The sequence below is a fragment of the Saimiri boliviensis genome, chromosome 7 (genome assembly GCF_048565385.1).
Source record: "Saimiri boliviensis isolate mSaiBol1 chromosome 7, mSaiBol1.pri, whole genome shotgun sequence".
NCBI lineage: Eukaryota > Metazoa > Chordata > Mammalia > Primates > Cebidae > Saimiri > Saimiri boliviensis.
This window is the reverse complement of record NC_133455.1, coordinates 96,327,796-96,352,004: the sequence shown is the minus strand read 5'-3', so window position 1 is coordinate 96,352,004 and position 24,209 is coordinate 96,327,796. Positions and strand designations below refer to the sequence as shown.

Below are 24,209 nucleotides of genomic sequence, written 5' to 3'. Positions count from 1 at the left end.
CCTATAGACAATATTAATGCTAAGAATATATCTATTTCAGAAAATTATATGAACACCGGGAGGGAAACAACGCATACTGGGGCCTGTCAGGGGGCCAGGGGAAGGGAAAGCATCAGGATAAATAGCTAATGCATGTGGGGCTTAATGCCTAGGTGATGGGTGGATAAGTGCAGCAAACCACCGTGCCACACGTTTACCTGTGTAACAAACCTGTACATCCTGCACGTATATCCCGGAACTTAAAGTAAAATAAAAGAAAATTTTTAAAAAAGAAAATTATTTATTTAGAAAGGATACATCTCCTTTTTAAAGACAAGTTTTCCAGAACAGTAATTCTTCCTTATTTTTTCCTTAGCGACATACCACACTCCCATGGCTGTTATGACATTTGAAGTTCCTTTAGTAGAGAATTGCTGAGGAATGCATTTTATGTCTGCTTCGTTTATGTAGATACTTTTGACAAAGAAAATATTTTAGAATTTAGAAAGAATTCTTGATAGTAACAGAAAGTGGTTTTTGAAAACGATATTAAGATCTATAATCATCTCCTCTTCTAAGTAGATAATAATCTTTACTTTAGCACCCTGGAATAATAATGACTAGATTCACACAGTCATTGCATACAGGCCCTAATGTACCATGGTCAGCTTACAAGCACGCATCTATAGACAACTGGCCCATCACAACATCTTGGCAAATTGATTGCCTTGGAGGATTTCAGAATGTATTGGCATAAATGCCAGAGTGTGAAGGAATGATTGAACCACATGGGGTTGAATTTATCAATAGCAGCAGCCCATTCTTCCAAACAGAACATGTGCCAAGCACCAGCTTGTAATCACAAACATCATCTGCTGCATATTGAAGAGGAAAACAGCATGGGTGCGCTCAGGATCTTAGTGGTAGTTTATAATTAATCACAATATTGTTTAGCAACTTGGAGTGTACTCAAATTGCTTCATCCATGAGTTCTCAGTACCCATACTTGCTCCGGGTACTGATATAGAAAGACATATCTAAAGCTTGAATGCTAAAAGGAAATGTTTACAAAACCCAGCAGTGGTGAAGGAGCACTCAAAAGCCATGCATCTTGATTTACTTTGAAATGAGATAACACAGGGTAAAGAACAAGTTTGGAGTGAGAGAGGAGGACTTCCGTTTTGTGTGTACTTGAGTGGCATAGCTCTTGTGGGTCCTTCCTTATGCCTTATTCTCATAATACTGTATGTGTGTATGTCTGTTAGAGCACTTACACCATTGTGTTGTAGGTGGTTTTGTTTCTTTGGGTGACCCCATCCCAGTATTATGAGCTCCTCAGGGGCTGGGCTTCTTCATGTTTCTTTCCATAGCATGGAGTAGGTTCGTGGGAAGCGCTTCAGGTATGAGAAGGAACTAGAGGATTCTGGGCCAGAGAGATAGGAGAAATCAATGGAAGTCCAAGGAGGAGGAGTGCTTAAAATGGATATTGTGAGAACATGGTTGGGAGCCAGGCAGACATGAGTGAAAGGCTCCCCTAACAGCACGCTGAATTTTTCCCAAAATGAATGTGGCTTATTTTTGTAATTATTCTCAAACAATGCTTAATTCCTTGGATGTGGGAATGGATAAAGGGTAGACTGAAATGAATGGCTTGTAGTAGATAAATCTGGAAATGAGGCTGGGTACAGTGGCAGGTGGATCATGAAAACAATGAAGAAAATGAATTGGAGGAATTGAAGTCATAAGGAGCACAGAATAAGTGTGTTCCTATAGCTTGGAAGTATTTTAGTTTTGTCTTTTATTACTCCTACTGTTCATAAGTTGTTGATTTTTTATGCTAAGAAAGATCAGCTTATTTAAATGAACATACAGAATTTCTTGGCATTTGTGGCATAAACAAGATGTTGGCCCAAGTTCTCGCTATAAACACTTAGTAGTTTGTGACCTTGGAAGAGTTATCTAATCCCTCTGTGTTTAGTTTCCTCCCTTCTAAAATGGGGTAGCAACACCTGTTCTCTCTGACTTCACAGGAGTCTGTTGATGACAGGAAATTGCTCATAAGGCTTGAAGAGTTATTGAAATATTAGGTAATCCATTGAGATTCGAGCAGATGCTTAATACTCTTGGTGATCGTGTGAAAATGGCCTCCTCTAGCTGCATTCAGGAAAGGATCCTGGTGTTGGGGGGCCTTGCTGTGTTTGATTGTAGCCCAATTATAGGGCCCTAAATTGAGGAGTGGAGAGAATAATATTTGAAGCTGAGCAGTGATGATTTTGCTCCCGGTGAGGCTCCTGCCTTCTCCACAGAGGCATCTTTACTTTGTCAGCAGTGGGGAAGCCTCCCACAGTTTACATCTTGTAATCCATTAGTCATAAAGTGTTCCACTTTTTCCTTCTTAACTTTTATTTAATATTAATACAAGGTAAAATAAATAAATAAAACAAAAGAAAGGGAAGAATAAGAGCAAGGAAAACCTTGCAGAGATGTTAAGGGGCCTGCATCTTTGACAGTTCTCTTTCAGCAATCCCACAGCAGACTTCATTAGTCCAGTTTGATCAAATATTGTTGCTTCTAGTAACCCCTTAGTGTTCTTATTTAAGTGAGTATCATGCTCTTTGAATATTGAATTTTTTTCTTATCATACTGTTCACCATCTCAGCCTTCCTGACATCTAGAGTGTATTTATTGGTGAAGCTTTTTCTTACTTTTGTTGTTGATTTTTAGCAGCTCTATTGAGGGATAATTTACATACAATAAAAGGCATGTATTTAAAGCATATAATTTGAAACGCTGGCATATGTGAAGACCGTGAAACTATTGCCACAACCATGAGAGTGAACATATTTCTGCCTCCCCAAAACTGCCTTGGGTGCCGCTTTTCATTCTCCCTCTGCAGGCAACCACTCATCCGCTTTCTATCAATCTATTTGGACTTGGAGTTTTCTTTGGGGGAACCTTTTTTTTTTTTTTAACAAATTAAGTATTTTTAATAGCTTGTAGGGTTGGCTACTCAGGCTGTTTCTTCTTGAGTTTGGAAGATTACATCTTTTAGGGAATTTGTCTGTTGCATTGAAGATGTTGATTTTAATGGCATAAAATTGTTCATGATACTCTTATTATTTTAATATCTGTCCTGAGTTCACCTCATTTATTCCTGATATTGGCCATTTGTGTTTCTGGCTTTTTCCTGGATAGTCTGTGTGTTTATTTTCTGTGGTTATTAAAACAGATTACTACAAACTTGGTAGCTTAAAGTAATAGACATTTATTTTCTCACAGTTGTGATGGCCAGGTATCCACTCCTGTCCCACACCCACACCGGAATCCCTAGAGGACAACTTCTTCCTTTCTTTTTCCAGCTTCTGGGGGCACCCATCATTCCTTGGCTTTTGGCTGTATAGGTTCAATCTCTGCATTTATCTTCTCCGCTTTTATCTTGAATCTTCCTCAGCCTCCTCCCTGATAAGGATACAAGTGATTGCATTTAGGGACAACCTGGATAATCTCAGATTATCTTCCCATCTCAAAATTTTTAACTTAATGATATCTACAAAGTTCCTTTTTGCCATCTAAGACAATACAGGTTTCAGGGATTAGGCTGCGAATATATTTTGAGGGTCCCTTATTTAGCCTACCATAGTTTGGCATAAAGCTTATCAATTTTATTGATCTTTTCAAAAAAGCAGTTTTGATTTTATGGATTTTTCTCTACTGTCTTCTTTTCTGTTTCATGAATTTCCATTTTGATATTTAGTATTACTTTTCATTTGTCTGTCTTTTTCTGGTTTCTTAAGGTTAAAGGTTTCCTATGAATTTATTGCCGTAGTTTTATTTGTTCTTCTTTAGCTCCATTCCACAAATTTTATAGGTTATGTGTTTAGATTCTTTCAGTTTTATATACTTACTAATTTTCATGGAAATGTGTTACTTAGTTTCCAATTTTTTGGGGGATGTTTTCCAGTTGTCTTTCAGTTACTGATTTCTAGATTAATTTCATTATGGTCAGGATATTCTTTAGTTTTATTATACTTTAAGTTCTGGGGTACTTGTGCAGATCTTGCAGGATTGTTACACAGGTATGCACATGCCATGGTGGTTTGCTGCATCCAACCCTCCATCACCTACGTTAGATATTCTCTTACTGTTATCCCTCCCCAATTCCTCCACCCCCTGCTATTCCTCCCCTAGCCCCCCAAACCCCCAGCAGGCCCTGGTGTGTGATGCTCCCCTCCCTGTGTCCATGTGTTTTCATTGTTCAACACCCACTTATGAGTGAGAACATGTGGTGTTTGGTTTTCTGTTCTTGTGTCAGTTTGCTAAGAATGATGGTTTCCAGATTCATTCATGTCCCTACAAAGAACATGAACTCATCTGTTTTTATGGCTGCATAGTATTCCGTGGTGTATATGTGCCACATTATCTTTATCTATTAGGTCAGGATATTTTTAATATGACTTGAATATTTTTAAGTTAGTTGAGACTAGTTTAGAGCTCAGAATATAATCTACCTTGGGTAAATATTCTAAGACATTGGCCATACAATTTAAGGATGCATGTCCTGCTCTTATTTGGTAGACTAAATGTCACTTATTAGGTCAAGTTTGTTGATAGTATTGTTGGAGGCTTCTCTATCCTTGCTGATGTTTAGGCTACCTGTTCTATGAGTTACTGAGGAAGAAGTGATGAAATATGAGAGTACAATTGTGGATTTTTCAATTTCCCTTTGCTGGTGTGTCAGTCTTTGTTTCAAGTATTAATATTTGGAAGCTTTTAAGTACATACAGGTTTAGGGTTGTTATATATTCTATTGATGAATTGGTTGCTTTATCTTTACAGATTTTATTTTCCTGTCTTTGGGCATGCCTAGTTATTTTTTACTGTATGTCCACATTATAAAATTTTATCTCATTGTTGAGTTTTGTTCTGGGATACTATTAAGCTGCTTGGAAGCAGTTGAGTCTTGTTTTTATGCTGTTTTAGATGACATTCAAGCAGTATTTAATCTAGGACTAAATTTACACTATTACTGAGGTGTATCCCTTCTGAACATGGCTTCCTATGCTTCAGGTTTTTCACTCTGATTGATCAAACAGGCACTGTCCCCAGCCCCATATGAGCTCCTGGGATTGATTTCCCTCATCTTTTCCAGTAGCTTTTTTCCCTGCCTTGGGTTGTTTCCTCACACACCTCCACTGATCAGTACTCAACTGAATACTCAAGGGTAACTCCAAAGATCTCTAGAGTTCTCCTCGTCCCTCTCTGAATCTATCCTCCCTGGACTTCTGCCATCTGAACCCTAGCACCCTTGGCATCCCTTCTGAGCTGCATTTTATCAACTCAAGGAAACACCAAGGTTTGCCTGGCTTTCCCGCCCTGTGAGGCAAGCCTGGAAACTTTTTTAAGATACTGAGCTGGGACAATTTAATAGAGTTCACCTCATTTGTTTCCCAAATCTCAGGAATCACTTCACGTCATTGCCTATTATCCACTAGCATGAGAACAGTTGTTTCATGCATTTTCGCATAGCTTTGTACTTGACTCCTGTAGAAAGGGAAAGCTAGAAGTGAAAGTCAAGAGCTGGGATTTTGTACAAACTGGCTTTTAGTGCATTTTTGTTCATACTCAGAACACCTTCTGTAGGCTAGGTTCATGGACAACCTAGCCACAAAAGTGGCTGCCCTTGTGGGACTGTGTTTTTCATCCTTGCTGCCAGAGCCTCTGCTACCTGGGCAACCTTGTGCAAGTTACTTAGCAACTTGGTAGTATGAGGTGTTCAGAACGAAGAAAGAAGGAGGAACTCATTTTAGGATCTTGAATCTACTGCTTTATTATATGTTATGTTTTAGGTCTTTAATTTCTAATCTAGTTGGTTAAAGGTTTTAGTTTTTTTATGTGAGAATTTCTAGTTTTAAGGATAAACGTTTAAAAGAAAATTAAATGTGAAATATTTGTATGCACAAAACATTTTTAATTACAAAAGCAAAAGAAATGTCTTAAGCAGAGCATGACATTTTAAATTTTCACTTACGAACATTCAGCCAATTAATATACTTGATATTTTTCTTCTGCCTCATAGATTCTGTGATATAAAGATTAATGATGGTTTTCATTTGTAAAGTAAGTTTTACTGCCTAATAAAGCTAGGTTTATAATTTTAATGAAAGGAAATTCTTTAATTTTGTTTATGCATAATCAGATGTGCAGCTGCTAGGAACAAAATTTATCCATTAAAAAATCCAGTCTAATAAAGGAACTATCATCGTTTATTTTTAACAGGAAATCCACAAGAGAAAATATAAATTCCAGATTTTTAAAAACTAGGAAATAAATATGTGATGTTTATGCAATAGCTTATCTCTTGTTTTTATGGCAAGTCAAACTTTGGTTGTAATTTACCAAAATATTCTGTATTTCTGTCCTCCACAATCAGTATTACCTAACCTGACCATCAACTCATGAGACAGTTTAATAGTGAAAGTAGATGCAGCTCTCCAGAGATTATCATAGACTTCTTGCAGGAGGAAAGACTAATTTCTCCTCTGAGAAAGGGCTTTTGTTTTTGTTTTGTTGTCATTTAAGAAAAAAAAAATTCACAGTATACAAAGTAAATGATATTACTCTTATTTGACAGTTTTGATTGATGGAAAAAGGTAGTACATTGCTTTTTTGTGGCTCACTTGTAGATATCTGTATTTGCAGATGAATCTGCCTATCTTTCAGGCAGCTGATCCAGATATATTTCAGCATTGTTACAATCAAACTCTCAAAATCCACCGGTTTCACACAGTTGTTCCGATATATTAGGCTTTGATACTGCTTTGCTAGAATCTAAGGCAATTTGACATTTATAATACCCTCAGCCTGCTTTCCAAATGGATCATCATTACATTTAGCTTTGAATGGCCATCAACAGTTCTCTGAACTAATCTGTGTTCTCTTTTGCCACTTAGAAAGAAAATCGTTTGCAGTAACCCAAGTTTTATGGTTATACTTATATCCATGTAGGAATAGAATATTCTCACCCCTATAATATTTAGTTCTAACTAATGCCCTGTCTTGACATCTCATACTAACTTTTATTATTAAGACAACATATTCTATTTCATTTCTGTGAATTATTAGATTTTCAAAAGATCCAGAAATAGTGAGATGTCTTTGGATTTTAGTTTATTAGATTTGTCTTAGGGTTCATTAGCAGAACTTGGACTTCAGGAAAAATACCTCTAATTAAGCAATCAGCATCACAATGATCCCAGGCCATCTCTTCTAACAGTAGGAATAATAAAGGTCCTGGGACTCTAGCTGCATTAAGGACACCATATAGAATGACTCCTAAAGCTAAGGTGACACTGTAACTGGAACACTTTTGAGGCTGGAAGGGCCACTTTTAGTTATTATACCCTGACAACAGGCATCAATAAGGTTAGTAACCCTTCTTAGGGATTGAGTGGTTCAGATCTACAGCTTTCCAGAATTGATCCAGAGTTCTGATAAAGACCAAGGCATATCTGCCATTTTGAAAGTCAATTTATGTTTTAAAATAACCACTGATTGCCTCTTAGGGGACTATTCAAAATTTAGAAATACACACACAAAACACACACACACACACACACACACACACACACACACACACACATTGGTAGATAATAGTTATTTTTTATTGTTTTTCTTTTACTAACTTTTTGGCAACTTTTATTAATAATCTCCATTGTAGCTTTTACTAAGGCTGACATCATGCCCAAATTCTGTAACTTTAGTAAAATGAAATGAATTTTGTTCTTTGTTTAATTGTTTGTAATGAATACTTTTCTTTTGGTTGATTAAAGCGATTTTGCTAGTGACTTTTAAGTAGTCCCACATGGATGGATTTTAAATAATACTTAATTGTCAAGAAAGTTGAAGAACAAAGAAAGTGATTAATCGCTAGAGCTTGCAGGAATTTAAGGAAGAGTTTTAGTTATATAGGTCTTCCTAGTACCCATAAATTGCTTAAACTTAAATTATTTCTTGTCACTTTTATGGTTCAAACGAAAACAAAAATGTACTATCTGTTTGCAACATAAAACATTGCACCCAGATTTCTGTAAAAATAGAGTTGTTCAAATTTAAAATGCCTAGTCATGTTGATTTCATGAAGCTTTGGGAAAATTTATTCTATTGGGAATAATTACTATGAGAGCTAAAAATAATAGATGTATCCTTTTTTCTTTCTTTTTTAAAAAAGCTGGACCTGTGATCTGCAGAATGCTGAGTTATCCCCCAACTCGCCGAGCTTTAATTGTGGGTTGTGGCCTACAAATGTTCCAACAGCTCTCAGGCATTAACACCATCATGTATGTATTTCTTTCTGGCTTTTACTGAAAAGATTGTGAAAGGATTATTTTATGTTAAAAAAAAAAAGTAGACTCAGTGATTTGTTCTGATTAAATGTATGGATTATCCTTTTGGGAGATACTAACTTTATAAGTTTTTAATTCCTGTAATCTGTAACTAGAAAGAGGTGATTTATTTTGTTATATTTTTGACTTTATTTGATTCCATATAATTTCTCTTTTGCACCATCCAATGCTTCTTCATATGCTGAGCTTAAATATGTCATTTTTTTCTAAACCATTTTATGATGTTGGTTGGAAAGTAAAATAGAAGGAAATCACCTGGCATTGCCAGAGATTGTGGGCACACGGATAACTAATTCCTCTCTTTTTGGTGCAGTCCACTACACAGCAATGTGATAAGGACATTAGGAGATGGACGTTTATCATAACCAGAGTACGGTAGAGGGGAGATTGAGTGGGAAGGAGAGTGAAAAATACAGAAAAGTTCCCTGTTTTCTGATTTGAAGAGTAATTCCCAAAGCTGTATGTGTGCTGGGGTGGGAAGGGCTAAATATTGGGGCTCTACTAGGTTTCCCTCATTCAGTATTAAACTCATTTTTTAGGGCTTCTGTTACACTAGACCTACAGCAGTAACTGAAGTAGACCTGGGTCTTATCCTCATGGATGTACAGGCTGGTTGAGGAAACACACATTAAATAAACTCACCGTTAAATAGAAGATTTCAAATCATGATAAGGGCCATACAGGACTCTTCAAATACTCCACAGAGTAGACTTTTAAGATCCTAAATAATAAAATGCAGTTTAGAGAAGGTTATGAGGTACCCAAGGCACATATTGTTAGATTAAAAGCTGCCACATCTTAGAAGTCCTCCCCACCCCCTGACTATTGATTCCATTTTTTCATTAACAAAATACAAACTATGTAAAATTAAATTTCTCTATGTAAACCATTTGTATTTGAGACTCTTGATTTTTAAAAATTACTTGAGATAGGAAGAATTATTTCATGATAATTTGAGAAGAGTGAGTTGATTAACATATTTTTTTAAAAAATAAGGATTAGGACCCAATGAGCCAGTAGATTAAATCAAGATTAGTTAAGAAACTCATTTTCTATACATTCACACACTTTGTGGATTTGACTTTAATCATAATCCCCGTTAGACTTTAACTTTTGAGTCTACATTTTTAATATTTTGTCCTCTCCTCCTTCTCTCTGACATTAACTTTCATTTTTCTTCACCTTTACCAACTCTGTTAAGGCCCATTTGTTGGTCTGGTGCCAAGCACATTTGCTTGTTTGTTCTCTGGATTTGGCACATCATGACTTGTCCTGAGATGTGTTCACCTTTTGCAGTCTGGTGGAAGTATAGAATTGCAGCTAGGCTAGAACCAAGCATCAAATAATTAGATGCAGATGCAGTAATAATCCTATATGAATTCTTTAGTTGACCAATCTAATATGTGTTCTGTTTCTGAAAGTATTTTTTGTTTGTTATGCTTTTTTTTTCTAAGCATTTAAACTCAACAAGTCTAAAAGCATAGAAAATGAAGGATTTTTCTTGGACTTTTTTTGTTTTCATTTAAAGCAGGTATCACAAACAGAGCCACCTCTAGTTTATGGGTAGTGACTGGGGCCAGTGTGTTCACAGGTGAAATGATTGTCATAATTCATAAGCAGTAACCTAGTGTAAATTGAGCTGATTGATGCTTCAAATTTTAATAAAGCATTCGTTTCTCCAAAGGCTCACTTTTTTTCGTGAAGATCAAATAATAGAAGGATCCTCATCTTCTCTAAGATTTATGATAGATGTACTTTGCTTATCATAAACTGCATATGATATACGTAGTGTTTTCATAGAGCCTTTGCTTGCATTTGATTATCAATCCTGGAAAACAGGAAGAATAACATAAAGTAAATGATAGCTGAACTTAGACTGTGTCTACGTGATATAAAATAGCTAATCAGCTCCCTAAATAAATTAATATGATGTTCATGTCTAGAGTTTAGAAGGTTAGACATTAAAATAATATGATACCTATGCTGAATAACTGTTGTTTCTTCACAGTACGTAATTTCAGACATTCATATTATAAGCCCATAAAATTTAGTGTAAGTCAATGTCATTATGATAGACTATACTAGTGTTTACTGTCTGCATGAAAAATGACTAATATGGGACTTTAGTGTAATGTGTTTTCTCCTATTGTCTCTAGTTCGCATTCCTGTATGTATATTTGTGTTTCTTTTTCTGTTAAGTAAATACTATCATAAACTTTGTCTCTGATTTAAAATAATCTATTAGAGTCTAAGAAGTTACTTTTTGTGTTTTTTAGTAGAAATTTTAATTATGCTTTCTTTTATTTTGTTGCTTTGTTAATTCAGAATATATTTTCCAAGGATATTTTATTACATATAACACATATGTTTATGTATATAAAATTTTACTTTTTTTTCCACCTTCTTATCTTTTAAGTGGGAAATAAAGCAGGTAATGCTTTTCTTTATTTTAATTCAACCCTAATAATGTGTAGAAGTTGAAATATGTTATTAAAAATTCTTTCACCTCAAAGTCTGTGTGAACCGAAATATGAGGTATTTTGAGTTCTATTTCTCACCAAGAAGAGTTTATAGAAAGATTACATGGAAAGATAATATTAAAGGTTATATTAAAAGATAAATCATCCTCACAGTTGTATTATATAATCTTACCATTTTAGTTTTTTCTCTTCTCCCTCAAAGAATCCTTTATTCTCCTTCCCTTGACCTATTTACTATTCTGTCTCATTCAGCGAAATAGATTTTCTTCTTGAAATATCTAATTTTCTTTTCCTTTACCATATTTATCTATAGATAGTATATCATAGATACAGATATATATATTTTTATTTGTATGATAAGTTATGTTTCTTTATATCCCAACCTATATATGTTCTCATTCTCTACCCTACTGAATGGAGAACTTGTAAGCTCTTAAAAACATTACATATTTCAGACATTATATTTAACTTTTAGATGAGGCAATGCTTTTATAATATGACTCTCATAACTTAATAATTTCCACATTATCATTACCACAACCAGAATACATGTGTTCATGTTTGGAGGAGGAAGGTGTAAGTAGGTAATGAGAAAGAAAACACCAAGTTCTTTGTGGGTTTGATAATATCTTTCTTTTTTGAGGAACTTATAATAAACTATATTTTGTTATATTCTGATGAACAGATAATCAGTTTGTCTTGGATGAATGAAAGGTATCAGATTTTTACCTGAGAAGACCAGGTGGTTAAATGACTCTCTTTTAAGGTTACAAAGAAAAACAGTAGTAAAGGGGAAAAGAAAATTCAGAATTTTAAGCTTTTGAATTTGCTTTGGATAAAGAGAATTGTGGAGGAAACTTCTTTGGGGGCATTTAGTCTTTTACTTTTAAGCCACTCTTCTAGCAGAGTAATATTGCCAGCTTTATTTTCTCTTCTTACTCTTCTGTCTTTTATTAACTCAGAGTAGGAGTGGAGAGTAAGTTATCCCATTGTGTGTGGGCAGATATTCTTGCTTTCAGAACTGCTTTACTTTAACCTCCAGGACATCAGTTCTTTTACTTTATTTATAAGAGAGAGGGAAAGCCTTTAGAAAATATGCCCTGGTAATAATAATAATGTTAATAGCAGTCATTCAATCCCAGGTGCTACTCTAGTATGTGTTAACTCAATAAATACTAACAGAAAAGGTAAAAAGTAGGACAGAACTGCTTTGAGCCCCTCAAATGGTATATTTGTTATAGTCATGACAATAATAAACATCTTTTACTGCTTTACGTGTTTAACACTCTGAATATTTTTATAGACAGTGTCTTTTGATCTTCATAAACATCCTATCAAGTAAGCAGGGTGGCTCTTCTGTTTATGCTTTAGCTAAAGAAGCTAAGGCTTAATGAACTATGTGACTTGTCCACCATCACACAACTAATAAGTTTTAGAGCTAAGGGTGGAGCCCAGTTTTCTGATGCCAGATCACATGGGCCACCCTTTAATTGTAGAACACCTGGAATTAAATAGTCGGACTATTTAAAGCTTGTCTGGGGATAAGGTACACAGTAAACGATCAAAGTTTATGAAATTCAATACCGTCCAAGGATTAAACCTAAAATGGGAATACAGACCCCCCCTGGAGAAGCTGAAAGTTTGTTTGTAGGAGAAGTTTCTGACTCTACCTGGAGCTGAGTCAAGTTAGAAAGCCAAGCAAAATATGGGGATAGAGGAAGCAGCAGAAAGGCCCTGGGAGCTCACTGGATCCCAAGCTGCAATTCCTGCCTGGCACAGCACAACAGTCCATCCAGAGGGTGGCCAGAGGAGCAGGGGATAAAACTCCACAGAGAAAAGGAATTCTCTAACTGAACTTTTAACAATTTGAATGGGGCAAGGAACCTCCTGGCCAGAACTATGGGAGGAGGTGAATCAGGCATGCAGACTTCATAGGGGGGGGAAGAACTAAAGCTCTTTTCTTTCACAGCTGGGAAGTAGAAAGCCTCAGGCAAATTTTCAAGCCCATCTCACCCTCCTCCTGGAAACAGACTTGGGGCTGTTGAGGGGGACACATTGGGAGTGAGACTGACCCTTCGCTTGCGTGAGAGCTAGGTAAGGCCTTTGACTGCCAGCCTTCCCCCACTTCCCTAACAACCTGCGTGACTCAGCGGAGGCAGCCATAATCTCCTAAGTATACAACTCCAGTACCTGGGAAGCTCACTCCCAACCCCCACAGCAGCCACAGCAAGACCCACCCAAGGAGAGTCTGAGCTCTGACAGGCCTAGCCCCATCCCCAGCTGATGGTCCTTCCCTACTCACTCTGGTAGTGGAAAACAAAGGATATACAATCTTGGGAGTTCTAGGGCCCAACCCACTGCCCATCCCTCTCCACACTACTACAGCTGATGCTTTCTGGAAAGCTCCATCTAATGGTAGGAGCTCACAAAAATAGAGCTTTAAAGCACCAAAATTAAGAACCCTCATGGAGTTCATTACACCCCTCCAACCCCCTGCCGAAACCTCCACCAGAACAGGCACTGGTATCCACAGCTGAGAGACCCATAGATGGTTCACATCACAGGACTCTGTGCAGACAACCCGCAGTACTAGCCTGGAGCTGGGGAGACTCACTGGGTAGCTAGACCCAGATGAGAAGCAACAATCACTGCTGTTCAGCTCACAGGAAGCCACATCCATAAGAAAAGGGGGAGAGTACTATATCAAAGGAACAAACACTCCATGGGACAAAAGAATCTGAACAACAGCCTTCAGCCCTAGACCTTCCCCCTGACAGAGCCTACCCAAAGAAGGAACCAGAAAGCCAACCCCTGTAATATAACAAAACAATGCTCAACACCCCCGAAAATCATACTAGTTCACAGCAGTGGATCTAAACCAAGAAGAAATCCCTGATTTGTCTGAAAAAGAATTCAAGAGATTAGTTGCTAAGCTAATCGGGGAGGGACCAGAGAAACGTGAAGCCCAATGCAAGGAAATCCAGAAATGATACAAGAAGTGAAGGGAGAAATATTCATGGGAATAGATAGCTTAAATAAAAAAGGATTAAACATTCAGGAAACTTTGGACATACTTCTAGAAATGTGAAATGCTCTGGTAAGTCTCAGCAATAGAATTGAACAAGCAGAAAAAAAAAAAATTCAGAGCTCAATGACAAGATCTTCAAATTAACCCAATCCAAGAAAAAGAAAAAAGAATAAGAAATGTGAACAAAGCCTACCAGAAGTCTGGGATTATGTTAAATGATCAAACCTAAAAATAATCGGTGTATCTGAGAATAGAATTCTAAAAGCATGGAAAACACATTTCGAAGAATAATCAAGGAAAATGTCCCCAGCCTTGCGAGAGACCTGGACATGCAAATATGAGAAGCACAAAGAACACCTGGGAAATTCATTGCAAAAAGATCCTCACCTAGGCACATTGTTATTAGTGTATCCAAAGTTAAGACAAAGGAAAGAATTTTAAGAGCTGTGGCACAGAAGCACCAGGTAACCTATAAAAGAAAACCTATAAGATTAGCAGCAGATTTCTCAGCAGAAACCTTACCAGCTAGAAGGGATTGAGGACCTATGTTCAGCTTCCTCAAGCAAAACAATTATCAGCCAAGAATTTTGTTTCCAGAGAAACTAAGCATATATATGAAGGAAAGATACAGTCATTTTCAGACAAACAAATGCTGAAAGAATTTGCCATTACCAAACCAGCACTACAAGAATTGCTAAAGAAGCTGTAAATCTTGAAACAAATCCTGGAAACACATCAAAACAGAAACTCTTTAAAGCATAAATCACATAGGACCTATAAAACAAAAATACAAGTTAAAAAGCAAAACAAAAACAAAAGTACACAGGCAAGAAAGAGCACAATGAAAGCCAACAGTACTTCACATTTCGATACAAACATTGAATGTAAATGGCCTAAATGCTCCACTTAAAAGATACAGAACCGCAAAATGGTTAAGAACTCACCAACCAACTGTCTACCGCCTTCAGAACACTCACCTCACACATAAGGACTCACATAAACTTAAAGGGGTGGAGAAAGGCATTTCATGTAAATGGACACCAAAAGCAAGCAGGGGTAGCTATGCTTTTATCAAACAAAACAAACTTTAAAGCAACATCAGTTAAAAGAGACAAAGAGGGACAGTATATAATGGTAAAAGGCCCAGTCCAACAGGAAAATATCACAATCCTAAACATATATGCACCTAACACTGGAGATCCCAATTTATAAAACAATTGCTAATAGACCTAAGATACCAGATAGACAGCAACACAATAATAGTGGGAGAATTTGGTACTCCACTGACAGCACTAGACAGGTCCTCAAGACAAAATCAACAAAGAAACAATGGATTTAAACTAATCCTTGGAACAAATGGACTTAACAGATATATATAGACTGTTTCATTCAACAACTGCAGGACACACATTCTATTGAACAGTGCATGAAACATTCTCCAAGATAGAGCATATGATAGGACATAAAACAAGCCTAAATACATTTTAGAATATTGAAATTATATCAAGCACTCTGTCAGATCACAGTGGAATAAAACTGGAAATCAACTCCAAAAGGAACTTTCAAAGCCATGCAAATACATGGAAATTAAATAACCTGCTCCTGAATAAGCATTGAGTCAAAAATGAAATCAAGATGGAAATCAGAAAATTTTTCAAACAGTGATAATAATAGCACAACCTATCAAAACCTCTGGGATACAGCAAAAGCGATGCTAAGAGGAAAGTTCATGGCCCTAAATGCCTACATCAGAAAGTCTGGAAAAGCACAAACAGATAATATAAGGTCACACCTCAAGGAGCTAGAGAAACAAGAACAAACCAGACTCAACCCCAACAGAGGAAAGGAAATAACCAAGATCAGAACAGAACTAAACGAAATTGAAACAAACAAACAAACAAACAAAAAATACAAAAGATAAATGAAACAAAAAGCTGGTTCTTTGAAAGATAAGTAAAATTGATAGACCCTTAGCAAGATTAACCAAGAAAAGGAGAGAAAATCTAACCTCACTGAGAAATGAAACAAGCAATATTACAGCTGACACCACTGAAATACAAAAGATTGTTCGAGACCACAATGAACACTTTTATGCACATAAACTAGCAAACTTAGAAGAGATGGATAAACAACCCTCCTAGCTTAAATGAGGAAGAATTAGATACACTGAACAGACCAATAACAAGCAGTGAGGTTGAAATGGTATGTTAAAAATTACCAACAAAAATGTCCAGGACCAGACAGATTGACAGCAGAATTCTACCAGACATTCAAAGAAGAATTGGTACCATGCTTTTGACATTGTACCACCAGATAGAGAAAGAAGGCACCCTCCCTAATTCATTCTGTGAAGCCAGCATCACCCTAATACCAAAACCAGGAAAGGACATAACCAAAAAAGAAAACTACAGACCAATGTCCTTGGTGAACATAGATGCTAAAATCCTTAACAAAATACTTGCTAACCAAATCCAACAACATACCAAAAAGATAATTCACTATAATCAAGTGGTTTTCATACCAGGGATGCAGGTATGGTTTAACATATGCAAGTCAATAAATGTGACACACTGTATAAACAGAATTAAAAGCAAAAATCACATGATCATTCCAATAGATAACAGAAAAAGCATTTGACAAAATCCAGCATCCTTTATGATTAAAACTCTCAGCAAAATTGGCATACAAAGGACGTACCTTAATGTAATAAAAGCCATCTATGAGAAACACACACCTAACGTTATACTGAATGGGGAAAAGTTGAAAGCATTCCTCTAAGAACAGGAACAAGACACAGATGCCCGCTGTCACCACTCCTCTTCAACACAGTACCGGAAGTCCTAGCCACAGCAATCCAATGAGAGAAAGAAATAAAGAACATCCGTATTGGTAAAGAGGAAGACAAACTGTCACTGTTTGCTGACAATATGATCATTTACCTTAAAAACCCTAAGGACTCCTAGAAAGCTTCAAGAACCAATAATAGAATTCAGCAAAGTTTTCTGATACAAGATTAATATACAAGAATCAGTCTCTCTTCTATATACCAACAGCTACCAAGAAGAGAATCAAATCAAGAACTCAACCCCTTTTACAATAGCTTCAAAATAAAATAAAATAAAATACTTAAAAATATACCTAACAAAGGAGTTGACAGACCTCTGGGAGGGAAAATTACAAAACACTGATGAAAGAAATCATAGATGACAAAAACAGATGAAAATACACCCTATACTCATGGATGGGTAGAATCAATATTGTGAACATGATCATACTGCCAAAAACAGTCTACAGATTCAACACAGTCCTCATTAGGCTACCACTATCATTCTTCACAGAATTAGAAAAAAAAAATTCTAAAATTCATATGGAACCAAAAAAGAGCCTGCATAGGCAAAGCAAGACTAAGCAAAAAGAACAAATCTGGAGGCATCACCCTACCTGATTTCAAGCTATACTATAAGGCCATAGTCACCAAAACAGCATGGTACTGGTATAAAAATAAGCACATAGACTAATGGAACAAAATAGAGAACCCAGAAATGAACCCAAATACTTATGTCCAATGGATCTTTAACAATACAAAGAAAAACATAAAGTAGAGAAAGTTTATCAACAAATGGTGCTGAGATAATTGGCCAGCCACATGGAGGGATAATTGACTAGCCACATGCAGGAGAATGAAACTGGATCCTCATCTCTCACCTTACAGAAAAATCAACTCGGGATGGATTAAGAACTTAAACCTAAGACCTGAAAATTCTGGAAGATAACATTGGAAAAACTCTTCAAGACATTGGCTTAAGCAAGGATTTCATGATCAAGGACTCAAAAGCAAATGCAATAAAAACAAAGATGAATAGTTGAGAGCTAATAAAGAGACAACCCAGAGAGTGGGAGAAAATCTTCACAATCTATACATCTGACAAAGGACTAATATCCAGAATCTACAATGAACTCAAACCACGAAGAAAAAAACAAACAATTCCATTTAAAAAGTGGGCTCAGGACATGAATAGACAATTCTCAAAAGGAGATATTCAAATGGCCAACAAACTTATGAAAAAAATGTTTAACATTACTAATGATCAGGGAAATGCAAATCAAAACCTCAGTGTGATACCATCTTATTCCTGCAAGAATGACCATAATCAAAAAATTAAAAAACAGTAGATGTTGTCGTGGATGCAGTGAGCAGGGAACACTTCTACACTATTGGTGTGAATGTAAACTGTGAATTTTCCACAGTATAGCCACTGTGGAAAACAGTGTGGCGATTCCTCAAAGAACTAAAAGCAGAACTACCATTTGGTCCAGCAATCCTACTACTGGGTATCTACCCAGAGGAAAAGAAGTCATTATTTGGAAAAGATACTTGCATATACATGTTTACAGCATCAGAATTCACAATTGCAAAATTGTGGAACCAACCCAAATGTCCATCAGTCAACAAGTGGATAAAGAAACTGCAGTATAGATACATATGATGGACTACTATGCAGACATAGAAAGGAATGAATTAACAGCATTTGCAGTGACCTGGATGAGAATGGAGACTATTATTCTAAGTGATGTAACTCAGGAATGGAAAACCAAACATCGTATGTTCTCACTGATTTGGGGGAGCTAAGCTATGAGGATGCAAAGGTATAAGAAGTCTATAAGAGACTTTGAGGAGCTTGGGGGAAAAGTGGGATGAGGCAAGGGATAAAAGACTGCAAATACGCTACAGTGTATACTGCTCGGGTGATGGGGGCACCAAAATCTCCCAAATAACCACTAAAGAACTTAGGTAGTCAAATACCATCTGTACTCCAATAACTTATGGAAAAATAAAATAAATAGATAAAATGTTACGGTACAATTTTTTTTTAAAAAAAACAACCAAAAATGGCTGTCTTTGTGCTAAGAAAAAATCAAGCCATCTCAAGACTCATTAACCTCATCTAAGTCTTAAATTTTCTGGTTCCTAGCTAAGTGATTTGATTTGTACCCTGATCTAGAGTTCCTGGACAAGCTAGGCTGATGATTGAATGAGTCATTTATACTTGTTCATCATATTTAATTAATTTAATTTTCTAAGTGCAGTATTACTAGATCTGTTCCATTCTCATATTCTATCCTTAACAAGCACTCCTGGTATTAAAAAAAAAAATACCACGCAATCAGAAAACATGGCACAAACATGCATGGACAGATGGTAATAAATGTAGAGAAGAATAAAGGTTGCAGGAAATAAAAAAGAAAACAGTAAGGGTTTGTACACACTTTGGGTTGTAGAACTGGGAATGAGGTTTTGCTCTCTCTGAGGCCCTCCACAAGGCAGGATGAATGATTACATCAGGAGCCCACTAAAGTGAGTCTTCCCCTCTCTGCCTCCCTAGTCCAAAAAGCTATTGAAAGATAAAATGTTTACTCATCGAAGTATTCCCAGATTAGTGAATTTGTACTCATTTGTGTTCATTGGCTGAAAGTTATTGAATAAATAGGAAAATATTAGGATTTATGGCTCACTCTTTTGAAAACCGAGTATAATATGAGGGGAAGAATATTAACCCAGGAATCAGGAAAATTAGATTCAAGGTCTGTCTCCACCATGGGACTCTGGACATGCCAGTTAATTGCTTTCAGTCTAATTACCTATAAAGTGAACTAGATGGACTTTTAACGTGCATTCGAATGAGGACAAATGGAGTTTCAAGTAGAATGGAAGCTAAAACATTTGAAATAGTAATACTTTAAACTTTTTTTGGATAAAAAGTTATCAGACTGTAGAAAAATAATTTTGGCCTAAAAAAAGTATGTTCAATAAAATTTTTGGAATGTTTATTAAATGCTTACCACATACTGATCATTGTCCTAGAGGCTCAGCTTCTTATATGTTAAGATTATATTTTTATTTCCCAATTATGTCTTTGAAGAAAGACAATCTAGAGCTAATAATGCCTCTTTATCCCAAGATTGTGTAGCAGACGTATCACCTGATGTGATAGACTTTCCTTGGCTTTCATAATGTAAGAGTAGGCTCAAGTCCTATGAACTTCACTAGCTTCTCAACTCGTGTGCACATGGTTTATAAGGGAAATGGTGTACTTTCTCCCTCTGTAGTCTAAAACCCTTTTTGATGACAGGTAGGTCACTCATATTCTAGCAAACAAAACAAAGCATTCTTATTAGAGGAGACTTGGAGCAGAATGCCTTAAAAGTGAGCCATCAGAATGTTTCCAATCATTTTTCCATTTCCCTGTGAATATATTGCATGCCTGTCTCTGTTTGGGTTCTCCCCAAATCAGGCCCTAAGGCAGGGACTTGGGTGCAGATGATATTTTGGAGACAATAACAAGAGGATGAGTGAGGGAGTAAGGGAAGTGGGCAGGCATGGGAGAAGAGGCAGTAAAGAGAGCACCGGGAAGCAGGCTACATCGGTAGGCACTTGGAGTATAGTCCTACTGAGTACTCTCCGAGGAACAGTGTAGATTAGGCTCAGAATTAGTCCAGGGGTATTTATCCACAATCCCGAATCCCTCAACTTGAGTGTCGTCCCGGAGGATGTTAAAGGCACTCCTTCCAGACTCTCCTGAGCAATCACTCATGGTGCCAGAGCTCTCATGTAGACAAATAGAGAGACAAAGAAAGTTGAGCTAGAAACTGCCAGATTCTATAGTGAGTTTCCATGATGGCTGCAGGGAAATTCAGAGGGGGATCTAGAGCACATGGGGCAAGGCATGAGGAGCATCTCTGAAAAGTCCTGTCTTCAGATATGTGTCAAAATAACAGCACAATATGGATGTGAACTTCTTAGTACTGTTCATGGATATGACAAATCCATTTTTAGTTAAAAAACAAAAACAAAAACAAAAACAAAGTCAGTGATTCCTGGCCAACCATGTAGAAAATAAGCAATAAAAAGTGGTGATTCATGCCAGTAAATGATGAGAATATATTTTCTTGAATATTATCTTTTTTGTTTGTATAATTCACAAATAATTTTTCTCCTGTTACAGGAATCTGTAAAACGCATCATTAAAGTATTTACTTATTTATGCCTTTAACCAATATTTACTATATCATTGCTGTAGATTCAAAGATCTCTAAGCTGTAATTTTTATCATTGAGAAATTTGCATTATAGCTAAAGATATAGACACACAGATAATTACAGTGCAGCATAATAAAAGCCAAATTAATACACTGTAGGAACACAGGAAAATGAGTGATTAATTCTACCTAGGAATTGAAAAGGACACATACAAATGATTTTTGTTGTGTCTTTTAAAATTTCTTTAAATGGGGTTGTTCTGTATGCAGAAACATGGCACATCAAATACTAATACAACCTTTGGTGTTAGATCTGGATTTGAATCCAAACCCAACACACTTACTGTCTGTGTAAACTCCGCAAGCTACATAACTTCTCAGGTCCTCAGTGATTTGGAAATCAGGAATTATAATACCTCCTAAATGTTATTAAATAAGATAGCATGTATGAGTCAGGCCCAAGTGAACTACATCTGTGTGCATTTTCCTTCTGCTGCTTCTGTACTGTGGTTTATAAATTCCCAAGTGTTTTTGCGGAAAGCAGAAACATCCCACCCTTCATCCACCTTCTTTACCCTATACTCATCAATACAGGATTTGAGGCATCCTCTGGAAACACAAAATTGCTATACACCCTTCTTTTATGCATATCTCTATTTTCAAAATATAGGGATCATGCTGGTGGTTTTCTTCTAGCTTGTACAGGCTATAGTAGTGCTCTTCACTTCAGTATTAGATGTGTTCTTTTCATCTTAGATTAATGTCAAGGAGAAAAGACCTCAATGAGCTTGGAATGATAAGGTCTAATAAAGCCTCCTTAGAAAGTGGGGGTTCTATAGCTAAATATGCCCAAAGTGGCACGGCTTGTAGTTTACATCAAAAGATTGTCAAATCCTTTTGTCATGCTTTCTGAATCAGATGTGAATTTAAGGTTCTGTGGTAATTAGTGGAAATTCATCTCCATGGTTTGTAAAGTATCAGCAACTAAGGTTTTGGGTGCCTCGGAACATCTTTAGAAATAGGAAAACATATTTCCTTGCCTTCCTTTTTCTGACTCATATGTTTCACTGAACGGTAAGGAGAAGAAATGGGAATGCTCTTAATGAGTTGAAATAGCATGAAGTCCAGGGACCTTTCCTAGAAAATAGACTTTCTGTGCCAATAAAGCAGAACCTTATCCCCAAAATGATATGTGAGTTTCAGAGTAACCCCAGTCTGGCTGATTCCAGGTAGACTATTGTCACATTGTAGAAATGCCCAGGTTTTAAGTCACTCAGGTAGTAGGCACTTGGCCAGGGACCAGAGATACATAATATGACTTAGCCCATTTTCAGGGAACTTACGGTCTCTTTTGCTTATCTTTAAAAGCATATGCTGTGACCTACCTTGAAAGGTTGCTTTGAAGATGAAATGAGACAGCAAACTGCTAGCCACATAGGAGGTACTCAAAAGATGTGAGGAAGATCTATTTTCCTCTTCCCAGATTTACATTTATTCCTCTCAGTGAGTTCACTATCCAGGGTCTCATCACTTGGCCATGGTTTTTCTGAAGAAATTTTCTTTCACCACAGCATTTCATCTGAAGTCTCCGTCTTCTGAAGTCTCCGTCATGCCATTTCCTACTCAATTTGAACCTTGATGATGGTGCTGTCCAGGTCTTGGCTTGCAGCTCTACTCAGAGACCTATCCAGTCCCATTAGGCCAATACTTGGGATAATACTGGATTTTTCCCATAAAGGACTACCACAGAACAAAACTTTCAAACAGTAAAAAAAAAAAAGTAATCCAATGGGGCATAAAACTGAAGTCTGTGACCTATGACTGTGTGGTTCAAATCCTTAACTATGTGAAGAAATTCAAGAGATTTGGGAGCTGGGCCTGCTCTAAGGCATGTAGGTTCACACCTTACCGTCTCTGTTGAAGAGCTCCTCTGTGTATAGCTCCTCTCTATATACACTCATATATTCAACTGCTGGACATTTCTACTTTTGAATATCCTACTCTCACCAGTCTCAATGTGCATAAAACTGAATCCCTATCATTTTCTGCTGATTCTGCCCCTCCCAATTTTGCTCCTCCCCCTGTCATCCCCTTCTCAATGATGCATGTGACCAGTTGGGTGCCCAAGCCGGTACCTGGGGAGTGAACACATCCAAATCCAATAAGCTGTAATCTCCTTCAGTTGTGCATCCTTAGTGTCTCTTGTATCCTTCCTATGATCTTCATTCCATTTTGTCAGGCCTTGCTTTAGTCAGAGCTCATATTATTTGTAACAAAATCCCATTCAAACCTAACTTTAAAAACCTAAGTTGGTTTACAAATAGGGCCTAAAGGCAGGAAATATAGCTAGGCCTGGCACAGGGTTGAAATCAGAAACTGGAGAGTCATTTGCTCAGCCTCTGTGTCCCTAAGGTGTCTTGCTCTTATTTCTGTAGGGTGTATGCACCCTTCTTTTTTCTTTCTCTTAGAGAACATCCTCTTCTTTTGCTTATATATGGTCAATCTCTACCACCATAACTTTGCAGGTACCTCTACTTCAAGCATCCACAATAGATTGATTGAAATTGTCACAATTCTTAATTCCCAAGGAGAAAAAGATCAAAGTGAACCTACCCTAGCCCAAGCATGTGAGGGCAGGGGGCTGGACAACACTATAGAAGGAGGCACAGAGGATTTTTCTGCCTTAGATCTCAACTTCCTCATTTAGCCTTCATTATCTCTGCCCCTAAACTTTCTGACACAAAATCAATTATGTCTCATCTTGACATAAATGATTTAATGTATCCCATAGCTTTCAGCGGAGTTCAAAGTCTAGAGCCCTTTGTGGCTTTTGTCCACCTCTGCACTGGTTCATGTCGAACCACTGCCCTACACAAGGGAATATAAAGCAGGGCATGTAAAACTACAAGATTCATAACTTCCCAGAGCCTCAGTGATCTGGAAATCAGGAATTATAATAAGGCACAAAGACAAGGCATATAAGGTATAAGGAGTTACATGTACCTCCTGCTACATGGAACCTCCTATACTTCTGGCAATGATTAAAACTAATCTAAGCTTCAGTGCCTTCATGCATGCCATTCTTCCTAACTGAAATAGCTAGATTACCCTAAAAGACTTCCAAACTCAGGGCACATGTCATCTTCCTGAACCCAGGGGCCAATGTAAGTGTTGCCCTTCCGGTCTCCTTTAGCACTCTGGGTGGTTATCTGTCAATAGTTATTATTATTACAGCTGTAGATATGTCTGTTTTCTCTAAAAGACCATGCAAATACTAAAAATA

General features: G+C 36.9%; 1 protein-coding gene across 1 annotated transcript in view; it reads left to right on the top strand.

The window, feature by feature from the left end:
• The window catches only part of SLC2A13 (solute carrier family 2 member 13), a 342,174-nt gene that overhangs the window by 141,802 nt on the left and 176,163 nt on the right, over window positions 1-24,209 (top strand). The window contains exon 4 of the mRNA XM_003926726.4: window positions 8,207-8,315. Within this exon, the coding sequence (XP_003926775.2) occupies window positions 8,207-8,315 (109 nt within the window). The remainder of the gene's footprint in view (window positions 1-8,206; window positions 8,316-24,209) is intronic.